The sequence below is a fragment of the Ailuropoda melanoleuca genome, chromosome 6, assembly GCF_002007445.2.
Source record: "Ailuropoda melanoleuca isolate Jingjing chromosome 6, ASM200744v2, whole genome shotgun sequence".
Lineage (NCBI taxonomy): Eukaryota > Metazoa > Chordata > Mammalia > Carnivora > Ursidae > Ailuropoda > Ailuropoda melanoleuca.
The window spans coordinates 101,881,401-101,893,522 of record NC_048223.1 but is presented as its reverse complement, the minus strand read 5'-3'; the positions used below and the strand labels follow the sequence as shown (position 1 = coordinate 101,893,522).

The window sequence follows — 12,122 nt, the reverse complement described above, 5'->3', positions numbered from 1 at the left end:
AAAAGTTGGACACTTAACCAACTGAGCCATCCATGTGCCGGAGGCCTGCATTCTTATCATAGCTCTGTCACTTATTAGCTGGGTAACCCTGGGTAGGTCGCTTAATTCGGGATTATCTGTAAAACAGGGATAGTAATACGTGTTCAGCTTGTGTTAGGGAATTGACATGAACCTCAAATAAGAATACACATAAGCACTTTGTAAGACTATCAAATATTAACAAATCAAAAGTTAAGTTTGCTTTGTTTAGCACTAATCTGTAGTGTAGGTTTGTGCTGTAGGGATCAAGTGAAGAATTCCAACTGGGAAAGTTCATTAAGGAGGAGGTCTCAGGAAGGGAAATAGTGAAGGGTTGGGGAGTAAGCAGTAGTTGTCAACTATGGCTGCAACCTGAAGAACTTTAAAATATACTGATGCCTAATCCCACCCCCAGAGATTCATATTTTACTGTCTGGAGTACAGCCTGATGGCTGGGTAGCTCCTCACATTGTTTTAATGCGCAGCCAGCTGGAGTCAAGGAACTTTACTAAGCTCTGCTTGGTGACAGATGCTGTAGGTAGGGTACCTCATTTGGCGAGAAGGATGCTCAGGTGGGGCTGTTTTGGTGGGTGAAGGCTCAGAAGCAGAAATGAACTGGGAACTTTGGGGATGTGGAGCAGTCACATAAATGAGCAAATAGAGAGAGGCTAGAGAGTCTGGCCCTGACTTTGGAGGATTTTGTATGCTACGGGCAGAGGACCTTAGGCTCTCTTCTGTGGCCTTGTGAAACCAGGACACACTCCTACGCAGCCATAGGTATAGGGTGGTAGTCTAAGGCTTGGATTGGAGGAAGAAAACTCAGAATAGCAGCCTATTCCGATAACCTGGCTGTGGAAGCACGGGGAATGGGACAGAGGGGCCCTCCGTGAGAGACACTGCACAAGAAGAGGTAAGACTTCTGTTACGGGGCTGTGGCTGTGGTGGTATAAAGACTGTGATAATGCCAAGGCATTTGGTCCAGGTGACTGGGAGAATGGTGCTACCAGCACAGGTGAGAAGATGAGTACCTTGCACTGGAGTTTTAAGCTGATGGTGCTAAAAATGTAGAGGTGGTTTTGGTATAGGGGTGCATTTGCTACTCATTTCCTGATCCTATTCCACCCCCAGGAGTTCTTATTGTTGATTTCCTATCCTAGGGTCGACGAATAAATAGCCTTCCCTGTGATGTGGACTTGGTGTTAATTTTTAGCTTGAAGATATGACCTTTACCTTTCTTGTTTTTCCTCACCAGTTTGGGGGGAAGCTGGTTACCTTTGGCCTCCCCAGCACCCCTGCCCATCAGGTGCCACAGCCTTGCCTCCACCTAGTCTTCATTAGTCAAGTCATCACAGAATCTGAATTCTTGAGGCGGTCAACTGAGCTGCGGGAGGCCCTGGGATCAGGAAATCTCCTGAATTATTGTCAGAACAAGATTGAACAAACACCACTGCAAAGTGAAAAGATGCTCTGGCAATTCCTGAAGGTAGGAAGCCTGAAGGCTGGCTCCTCTGAAGTGTTTCCTCAAAGCCGGCAACTCTAGGAGATGGACAACCGCACTGTGACCTACATTACAGAGGCCCTGACCTCTCAGGCTTTTTGCTACACCATACCACCCTCTGGATGCAGAACCATCACCTTTTACCAGTGGTTCAGAGACCTTTTGCAGCTAAGGAAGCTGAGGGGTACAAGTGACATTTGCCTTTTTTACTTCTATTGCTGATGTCCTAGATACTTTACCAATGCTAAGGTGAAGGCTTTTATGCCATGCCAAAGGGCAGATAATGTGATGGGAAGAGAGAAGGGAAAGGAAGGAAGGAAAGAGGATTGTCTGGAAGGGGGCATCATCATGAGAAGTCTTTGAGTTTTTGTCAGGTAACCCAAGGCAAGTTATTGTGGTGGGACTCAGGGCTTAAGTACCAATATACTCTGGAGGGATGGTTCAAGTTCCAGTGTGTGACATCAGGAGGACTGCTCCACTTGTCAGAGGAATTGAGCAGATGGGAGGAGAGAACTAAAGGGAGAAAGAGAACTGACCAGACGGGCAGTGAAAGGATTATTCAAAGTTTTGGGATCATAGTGTATAATGCAGAAAGGACAGAGTCTCTGTCCCAGGGGATCTGAGAATGGCTTGGGGTCTATGCTTCAGACATAGTAGAACTTTGTGATGGTAGACACGAGGAACTTGGGAAGGAGACAGGATTGAGAAAGATCATCAGCTGTAGAGAGAAGCTAGAAAAAGGTATGGGAAGAAAGGAATAAGAAATGATGCTTTTGTTGTAAGCAGAATACAGGCAACTGCTGCAGGAATGGTGGAATGGGAAAGAGAATAGAGGGCGCCATCAGGAGTTNTGGGGCTCGATCCCGTAACGCCGGGATCACGCCCTGAGCCGAAGGCAGACGCTTAACCGCTGTGCCACCCAGGCGCCCCGAGCTTTTATTCTTCTGAACAAAGGAGGCAGCAGTACCTAAGGACAGAGGGGAGTCTGGTTGAAAAAGCTACCCAAGAGCTGTCCATCGATGGTCCTGAAGCTGAATGTGGCTGAACATTTCCAAAGGATGAGTATGGGAGAAGGAGGGAGCCCTGAGACACTGTGAGAAAGACAGTAGTCAGAAGTCATGGTTCTGTGTAGGGCAAATGAAGGGCCCAGCCGTCTAACCCAGATGGGGGTAGGGCTTCAGGAAGTCTTGGCCCCCAGTATCTGGGACACTGAGTGGGTAAGCTGCCTTTGTTTATTGTATCTATGCAGCTTCCCCTACAAACTGTGTTTTCAACTAGATATTTAGACTCACAATACTCTAGGTTCACTTGGCATCAGTCTCCTCAGAAGGATCTGGGACAGGAACCACAGCTTGTGGGCAGGGCAGCAGCAGGTGGCGCTCTTCTGTGGGGGTTCTTGCAGCAGCCTATGCAGCAGTTCAGAGTTCTCCTCTTCACCTCCCTGGATGACAGCTCAGGTGCAAGGTGACGAGATGCACACAAAGCAGGTGTGTAGGTGGCCCCGGCTTAGAAGCCTCGTGCCCACAAGAGCCAGTGTTTCTTGTACCCACTTCAAAAATGTTTCTAGAGTCCCTACAAGAGATCTGTTCAGTTACAAGAGTCCTTGCAATCAGGGAAGCCTGGAGCATGGTGTCCACAGATGCTATTTAAGTTTGTATAGTTCCAGTGCAGATGCAATTTATCCATCACAAGCAATGTTGTCTGGAAACATAGCTGACATTTGACTCTACCAGGTAACCAGGCTAACAGATCTAGTAAGTCAACAGAAGGTCCAGTTCTCATGTAGAAGCGGGAAAGGGTTTTGTTAACATCATGCCTCCAGCCCAGCAGGATCAAATCTGGGGAAAAAAGGGAACAGATGGTGTTGGCCTCAATAGGGCACTTCTGGTAGTATGAAGAACTATATTAGAAGGTACACTGACACAGATGTTTGGCTTATGCAAGAGAGGGTCATTCACATTGATTTAACGGGGACTTGTGTGTTCTGTGGTTCCTTAGGTGACCTTAGAGGAAGACTCCAGAATGAAATTTCTAAAACTATTAGGATACAGTAAAGATGAGCTTCAGAAGAAGGTAAGCTGCTTTCATACCAGAAGCCTGTACTTGAGGCAGAGAAGAAGAGAATGCTGTCAGTGGAAACCATCTCAATTATCTCATTAATGCATATACAGACATTTTACCTTTTGGAGGTAGGCTTTTCCCCAGGTAAATAGTCCAAGGATCTTAGAGAGTCCAGTCGGTGCGGTGTGGAACTGGGAAGAAAACATAATAGGTGTTTGACCTTGTGCTGGGAAGAGGGTACTAATAGGTCTCTCCTTACAGATGGCCACGTGTTTGAAGAGTGACTTGAGACTGGGTGAGAGCCCTCAGTCCAAGGGAGATGATCTCCATAGTAACAGACAGCAGGCCTTCTGCAGCCAGGTGTGGTTGGAGCCCAGACAGCCAGACGTGGGGTAACACAGGAGACCTGCCTTTAGGGCATCTGCCTCTTCCTGGCCCTTTGCTTTGCTCTCGTAAAGTGCTTGGCTTCTGTAGAAGTCTTCAAACTCCTCACTTCTTGGAACCCCAGTGAGAAACAGAGTGCATAAGCTTTTGCGCTGGGAGAGGAGCTATGTTTTATCCATGAACTAGAGCCCGTCCCAAATCTTATCTGGTTATTCTTCAGCTTTACCCATTAAGGGCGAGATAGTAGAGCTCCCAGAGAGAGCTACTAAGCCAGCTCTCTCTCTGTTTTCAGTTCATTTCCAAAATAGCCACCTCTGTTCTTTCTTTTACAGACCTCCAAACACATCACAGAGGAAGCCTCTGCCTCCTCATCCTTCTTTGATGAGCTGGTCCCTCAGAATATGGCTCCATGGGAGATCCCCATCACAGAAGGTACTCTGATCCTGAGGGAGAGAAATGCTGTGTGTGGGAGTAGGTGGGCTTAGAGTTCTTGGACTTGAGAACATTTTCTGCTTGTTCCCTGCCTCCTGCCTCCCTCCCACCATCACAAATGCTGGGTGGTTCTGTTACTGATTAGAGCTCTCTCTAGATTTTCATGGATATGTCTTTCCTGTGGAAGCGCTTCTAGCAGGATATTTTTTTCTACTGTTTTCTTACTTAAAAGACTGTGACCCTGTTCTTGCTGAGCAAGCACACACTATACCTCTGATGTTGCCGTTAGGAGGCCCTCCCTCATCTTGAGCCCTGTCCTTAGAGTGTTACCACTGGACCTGGCACTTGGGACAGCCTACTACGTTTTGTTGTTGAGGAGTGAAACTTGGGAGTTTTGTTTGGGGCAAGGGAGGCTGAGTGATACAGAGGTAGAAGCGGTATACTGTGGGCCCTGTAGGGGACAGGAAGCTAGGGTCGAGGGCAGGCGAACCTGGAGGGGGTGCCTCTGCCTGCAGACACTGATGGACTCCTGAGCCAGGCTCTCCTGCTTGGAGAACTGCGCCCTGCTGTGGAGCTGTGTCTGAAGGAAGAGCGCTTTGCTGATGCCATCATCCTGGCCCAGGCTGGCGGCGCAGATCTGCTAAAGCAAACACAAGAGTGCTACTGGGCCAAGAAGAAAACCAGAATCTCTTCGGTAACTGCCCACTGTGCAGGAGAGGAGGGGAGGGGATTACTTGGACTTTGTCAGGTGGATGCCTACACCTTGGTGTTTAGAAGATATGCCAGGCTCTCTTTCTTCCTACTCCAACCACCCATACCTCGCCCCCAACCCCTAGTCAGTGGTCTAATAGGAAGCCTGCTCACCAGCAGCTTTTCTCAGCATGTCCCTGTGTGTGACTCTGACTGCCTGTGGTGGGTGGATGGCTGATGACCTCCTTCCCTCTCTGCCCATTATAGCTGCTAGCCTGTGTTGTACAGAAGAATTGGGAGGATATGGTGTGTGCCTGTAGCCTGCAGAACTGGAAGGAGGCACTGGCCTTGCTACTGACATACTCCGGGCCAGAGAAATTCCCTGAGCTTTGTGGTAGGTGGCCCTAGGTTTCAGGATGGAGTGGTGTGACTCTAGCGTGGAGTTAACGGACATGCTGAGGGAGGAGGCACAGGAGCAGCCTGAGCTCTGGGAGGCCAGGCCATGTTGTCAGGGCCAAGGTTTGGTTCAGCTCGGAGGCAAGGACTACAGTAGGGATCAAGTATTGTCCTGTTTTACTTTTTCTCGTTACATCTTGATGCAAGAGCTCTGCCCTTCACTGTAGAGCAATATTGGCCTCAGTATTGTCCGAAGCCACTGTGGTTACTTGTCCCACAGCTCATGGTCCTTCACCTATTTTCAAACAGGAGAATGAGAAGAAGCACAGGAAAGCTATGCCATTAAAGAACTTTCCATCTCTCTGCAGACATGCTGGGTACTCGCATGGAGCAGGAGGGTGGCAGAGCATTAACCTCTGAAGCCAGACTCTGTTATGTGTGCTCAGGGAGTGTGGAGCAGCTGGTGGAGTGTTGGGCAAAATGCCACCGGGCTTCATCCCCTCTGGCTCTACAGGTACTCCTTCTCTGCAGGGCACTGGTAACTCCATACCAGGCTCTTAGGAGAGGCTATTAATAAGGATGTGCAGGGACATCAGAGACAAGTCTTCCGGGTACCCAGGCTGGAATCAATATATTAAGGAGGAGAAAAGGGCCTTCAGTGTCTGGGACCTTTTCCCAGGGATGAGCTAGCCCCTCCCTCTGTCCTTCTCAGTCGGGAGACTGAGCAACAGCTGCTTAGGTATTAAGCTTCATAATTTTTTCCCACTTTAGGTTTGGTTATACAAGTTTATTCTCTATTTGAATAATTGTGAGCCTGGCCCTCCTACTAGCTGCTATGAAAATTTCTGTGTATTTAAATTGTACCAGACACTCTACAGGTAACCAGAGAAGACTCATAGGAAGACAAAGTCACAGATGAAACAATAGTATAACAGAGCCTGAAATTGATGATGTACTAGCGGAGTAAAGGGTAAAGAAAGCAAAAAAAGAGGCAGAGATGTATGAGAGTCTAAGACCCAGATGGAGCTAGTTGAAGCAAATGCTAACAGCTTGGGAGGTGAGGCCAAGAGGCTCTTCTTTAACTGTCACATCTCTTACGTATCATCACCTGCTGCCTATATCTGGCCATGACCAGGTGCCCTCATGCCCATAGTGGGAAGTCCCTGGGTGAACTGCCTGGTCTTAGAGAGCAGAATGTGCTTTGAAGAGACCTGACTGCACTTATCCCTGTTCCTATAGGACCTGATGGAGAAGGTGATGGTCCTTAATAAGAGCTTGGAGCTACTGCAGGGTTCTGACGGGGTGAGCTCAGGCCCTGCCACAACCTACAGGGTTACCCAGTATGCCAACCTCCTGGCAGCCCAGGGCAGCCTGGCCACTGCCATGAGCTACCTACCCAGTGTCTGTACTCAGGTGAGTGGGACCACGTAGAGAGAGCAAACCATTTCAATCATCTAACATTGGCTGAGCACTTCCATGTTCGAGGCACTATGCAAATGCTGAAATTCTAGGATAAATGAGATCTAGCCCCTCAGGAAGCTCACAGTCCCTTGGGGGAAATCAGATGTCAGTAACTTACAGTGTCAGAAGCTTATACTAGGCACTGTGGGTCTCTAGGAAAGGGGCTGGTTTTGCCCAAAGCAGTCAAGGAAGTTTTCCCAGTGGTTAAAACAGTTGAGCTGGACCTTCAAAGAGAAGTAGCTTGGGGCGCCTGGGTGGCTCAGTCGTTAAGTGTCTGCCTTCCGGCTCAGGGCGTGATCCCAGAGTCCTGGGATCGAGCCCCACATCAGGCTCCTCCCCTGGAAGCCTGCTTCTTCCTTTCCCACTCACCCTGCTTGTGTTCCCTCTCTTGCTGGCTGTCTCTCTCTCTGTCAAATAAATAAATAAAATCTTTAAAAAAAAAAAAAAAGAGAGAGAGAGAAGTAGCTTACCAGCAGTTGTAGGCCATTCTAGGCAGAAGAAACAGCAAGGAGGGAGGCTTGGCAGGGATTAGGGACCTTTGAGTCCTCTAAGGTGGCTGAAGTGTAGAGTGCCAACTGAAGTTTGAATGCTATATGGGGCCAGGCACATAAGAAAGGATGTTCACTTGTTTTAATTTTCATTAACACAGTTCTTCATTTTTATAACTTTTGTAGCCACCAGTTCAGCAGCTGAGAGATCGACTTTTTCATGCCCAGGGTTCTGGTGTCATGGGCCAACAGTGTCCTCCTTTCCCCTTCCCCCGGGTCATTGTGGGACCTACCCTCCACTCTAAAGAAACATCATCTTATAGATTGGGATTCCAGTCTTCTCACCAGGTAAGACCTGGTTTGGTTTGTTCATTCATTTGCTCATTCATTCAGAAATACTTACTAAATGTCTGTCAGATACCTAGCATGGTTCTAGGCACTTGGAATATATTAGTGAACAAAAATGATGAAAATTCCCAACTTTGTAGAGCATAGATTCAGTTATTTTTCTAATAACTGATTGTCAGACAACTGCTAGGCTCTTAGAACAGAAATGTAGACAAACCATGATTCATGCCCTTAATTAGTTCATAGTCTAGTGGAAAGATAAATATGTAAAAAGTAAGTACAGTAAAATTCATAAATGCCATGATTGGGGTATGATAAGGGACCATGGGATCACATAGAAAAAAGCAACTTAGTTTTTGGGGGAGCGGGAGAAGTTTAGGAAATGTTTTAGAATATCATGTTTGATCTGAGTGTTGAAGATTAAAAGTTATTTAGGCAAGGGAAGGAGTAGGTAAAGGCTATTTCAAGCAGTGGGAACAGCATTATGAAAGCATTGAAGGGAGAGTAAGCAAAGCCCATTTGAGGAACTACTAATATTTTAATGGGGCTGCAAAAGAGGTGTTTGTTGTAGGGGAGTTAGATGAAGCTGGAATAACAGGTAGGAGATAGAGCAGGAAGGACCTGGAATTCTGTGCTAAAGACCTTAGACCTGACCCTGAAATTGAATGGTCTTAAGCAGGGGAATGACTAGCTATATGTTTAGGAAGGGCGGGGCTGGAGGCATTTAAGAGGCAATAGCAAGAGATGATGAGGACATGAAACGACCTAAAGCTGGAGAATAAAGTTAGATTTAAGATACTAAATAGGTAGAATTGACAGAAATTGGTGATGGTTTAGAGGAGTCTTTGAAGTGGGGGGACTGACCCCCAGGTTCCTGGCCGCAGTGCCCAGATGGTTTGGGTGCTTTTAACTTAGGATACCAGGATCCTGCTGGAGGGACTGGGGAACAAAATCCAGCGTGATGGTAAATAGAGGTATCAGGCAGAAGCTCTGATGATTCATCCTGTCCCACCTTCAATTTTCACCCTAATTTTCTTTCTTCTTTCCTCTTTCTTTCCCCTCCCTCCTCTTCCTTCTCGTACCCCCCTCTCTCTGTCTCTCTGCCTCTCCTTCTCTCCTTTCTATTTTGAAATAATTACAGATTCATAGGAAGTTGCAAAGAAATGTACTGGGAAGTCTCATGCATCACATCCCCATCCCACCTCCTGCCAGTGTTCCACACAACCATAGTACAATGTCAAAACCAAGAAACTGATATTAGTACAATCCATAGATCCAGATTTCACCAGTGCGTGTGTGTGCGTGCGTGTGTGTGTGTGTGTCTCTATAACTATGCAAGAGTTTGTCTTCTCATCTTTTAAACAGGGTCCTTCACAAAGCAAAAATTTTTAATTTAATAAGGTCCAATTTATAGTTTTCTTTCTATGGATCATGTCTTTTATGCCTTTGCCAGTCCACAGTCCCCTAAAGTTTTTCTATGTTCTTTCTAAAAGTTTTATAGTTTTATGTTTTACAGTTAAGTCTGTGTTCTATTTTAAGTTCATTTTTCCATATGGTGTGAAGTTTAGGTCAAGCTTCTTTTTTTTTCTTTTGCCAGTGGATATCCATAATCATTTATTGAAAAGGCTGTCTCAGGATGCCTGGGTGGCTCAGTCAGTTAAGAGTCTGCCTTCGGTTCAGGTTATGATCCCAGGGTCCTGGAATCAAGTTCCGCATCCAGCTCCTTGCTCAACGGGGAGCCTGCTTTTCCCTCTGCCTGCTGCTCTCCCTGCTTGTGTGCACACACACTCTCTCTCCCTCTCTCTGACAAATAAATAAACAAAATCTTAAAAAAAAAAAAAAAAAGAGGGGCGCCTGGGGGGCACAGCGGTTAAGCGTCTGCCTTCAGCTCAGGGCGTGATCCCGGCGTTATGGGATTGAGCCCCACATCAGGCTCCTCCGCTATGAGCCTGCTTCTTCCTCTCCCACTCCCCCTGCTTGTGTTGCCTCTCTCACTGGCTGTCTCTCTGTCAAATAAATAAATAAAATCTTTAAAAAAAAAAAGAAAAGAAAAGAAAAGAAAAGGCTGTCTCTCCTCCGTTGAATTGATTTTGCTCCTTTGTCAAAAATTAACTGGGCCTATTTATATGGATTTATTTCTCAGATCTCCATTCTGTTCTGTTGATCTGTGTGTCTTTCCCTCTGACAATACCACTCTGCCTTGAATACTGCGTCTATACATTAAGTCTTGACATGAGGAAGGATAATTCCTTGCACTTTGTTCTTCTTCTTCTTNAATCTCCCAAACACAGACTATAAGGGACTACAGGGCACCTGATCTCCAGGCAGCCCAGCCTTTGCCCTTGGCGTCTGGTGTAAGGCCTGGTGAGTGAGTGAGTGAGTGAGTCGAGATTTGTCTGGACAGAACACAGAGGAAAACAGTTGGCATGGCCAGAATGGATTTAGGGAGCATTATGTGTACTATGTAGTGAGAGGAGCTTGGAATTTGAAGTCTGAATCCCCAGTACTATCACTTACTGGCTTTGTGTCTAAGGGCAAGAGATTTAGCCACTGTTTCTTTTGAGAAGTGAGAATAGCTATCATATTGGTCACTTCAACCCCACAGGATTGTTTTTAGGGTCAAATGAGGAATAGTTTTTTTTTTTAAGATTTTATTTATTTGTGTGACAGACAGCCAGGGAGAGAGGGAACACAGCAGGGGGTGGGAGAGGAAGAAGCAGGCTCCCAGCGGAGGAGCCTGATGTGGGACTTGATCCCGGAATGCCGGGATCACGCCCTGAGCTGAAGGCAGACACTTAACGACTGCGCTACCCAGGCGCCCCTCAAATGAGGAATAGTTAAAAGTACTTTGTAAATGGCAGATCTCCATACACATATATTACTCTTTCATTATCATTTTTAGGTTTGTTTGTTTTATTGCTGCCTTATTTTTCACTGATAGCTCCAAGTCTCTCCCAAATTGAAGTTTGGTGGAAAATGACCTGTTTCTGTTCCTTTTCAGCTTTATTTGAGTCACCACTATTAAGAGGGCAAAAAGCCCAAGTTCCTAACCCCATGGGGTTCCCTGGAACATGGCCTCTTTCTGGTGCACCTCCACCCATGGTACCCCCAGACGTCATACAGCCTGCCTCTACCTCCCTGGCTGAGACTACTCGACTGTTCCCTTCGCTTCCTGTGAGACTACCAGGTGTCAGCCCTACAAGCCTTCAGTCCCTAGCCCCTCCTGTCAATTTCTCTGTGACACACCCTCCAGGAGGGCCAGGTGCCGCATGCTCTAGTGCCTTCCCGACTACTGGCCTCTTGACTGCTCACCCAGGTCAGTCTTCTTTCCATGGCTTCCGTCTTCTGGGTCATTGCCTCCTTCTCTTCCCCCCTCCACGACCACCTTAGGAATCTTTCCTCATGCCAGTGAATTGGGGCCATTGGGTTGGAGAATGGCAACTAAGAGTATGGCTGGTCTGCAAAGGGAGGTGTGATCGACGCCAACTAAAATAATTTTACTGGCCTTCAAACTGAAAATTTCCAGTGCTCCTGACTGTGCCCCTAAATACCTCTATCTTTGTGCTATGCAGGACCTCAAGATTCCTTGAAAAACGCCCTAGTGCTCAGGGCAAACCTCCAGAGGAAAAAGGTCCGTTCATCTCTTGCCACCTGCCCCTCATACATTCACTAATGACCCACATTCTAGTTTCTTCCAGAATTCAGCCCATCCCCTTGTCAGGCACACACACTATCCTGTCCCTTTTTCCACTCATTCTCCCCTCAGCCATCTCCTCTTTCCTTTTTGCATGCATGTATCAGTCTCCCCAACTCCTGGTTCCCTACTTGCTACTCTGTCCCCTTGCTCACTCAGAACTTCTGTTGCTCTCTCAAAGCAGGGCTAGGAAGTCTCTCAGCTTCGACTCATATGCCTTTCTTTCTCTGTCTCTAGTTACCAGAGATATTTATGCCCCTAGCACCGATTACTGCTCCAGTTGTGAGCCTCACCCCTGAGCCACGAGGGGTCCTTTCCTCACAGCCTTCTGTCCTTGGTGTGGGCCATGCTCCCCCAGGAGCTCCAGGAGAATTCAGCCTGCAGGTGAGAGGAACAGTGTGTTCCCCTCCTCTTGGAAACTTTCCAACTCTCCTTGGGTATAGAAAAGCAGGGAGCATGGTAGATGGGCCTCATTCCTCAAGGGGGAGGCCGATACTGCACTGGGGAACTGGTGTAGACAGGTAGCAAATGTTCTTACTACAGAGAAGAGGGGGTGCCCCTTTCCCCAACTCTGCTCTAGTGGGAGCAGTGTGACACTGAATCACTGAGGACTAGTCCATAGGGAATCTATGAGAAGGACAGCTTGCCAGTC

General features: G+C 47.2%; 1 protein-coding gene and 1 long non-coding RNA gene across 4 annotated transcripts in view; both read left to right on the top strand.

Annotated features, from left to right (window-relative positions):
- SEC31B (SEC31 homolog B, COPII coat complex component) overlaps nt 1–12,122 on the top strand; it is a 35,954-nt gene that overhangs the window by 20,057 nt on the left and 3,775 nt on the right. Inside the window, exons 11-19 of the mRNA XM_034663617.1 lie at nt 1,229–1,501; nt 3,515–3,589; nt 3,839–3,937; nt 4,294–4,393; nt 4,909–5,087; nt 5,351–5,477; nt 5,848–5,993; nt 6,719–6,892; nt 7,615–7,776. Of these exons, the coding sequence (XP_034519508.1) occupies nt 1,229–1,501; nt 3,515–3,589; nt 3,839–3,937; nt 4,294–4,393; nt 4,909–5,087; nt 5,351–5,477; nt 5,848–5,993; nt 6,719–6,892; nt 7,615–7,776 (1,335 nt within the window). The remainder of the gene's footprint in view (nt 1–1,228; nt 1,502–3,514; nt 3,590–3,838; nt 3,938–4,293; nt 4,394–4,908; nt 5,088–5,350; nt 5,478–5,847; nt 5,994–6,718; nt 6,893–7,614; nt 7,777–12,122) is intronic.
- LOC117802733 lies at nt 10,052–12,116 on the top strand. 3 transcript variants are annotated; one of them, XR_004626237.1, is made up of 3 exons: nt 10,052–10,140; nt 10,778–11,092; nt 11,708–12,116. It is a non-coding gene; the product is annotated as an uncharacterized LOC117802733 (long non-coding RNA). The 3 variants fall into 3 exon arrangements; XR_004626235.1 differs by having other exon boundaries at nt 10,778–11,407; XR_004626236.1 differs by lacking the exon at nt 11,708–12,116 and adding an exon at nt 11,349–11,700.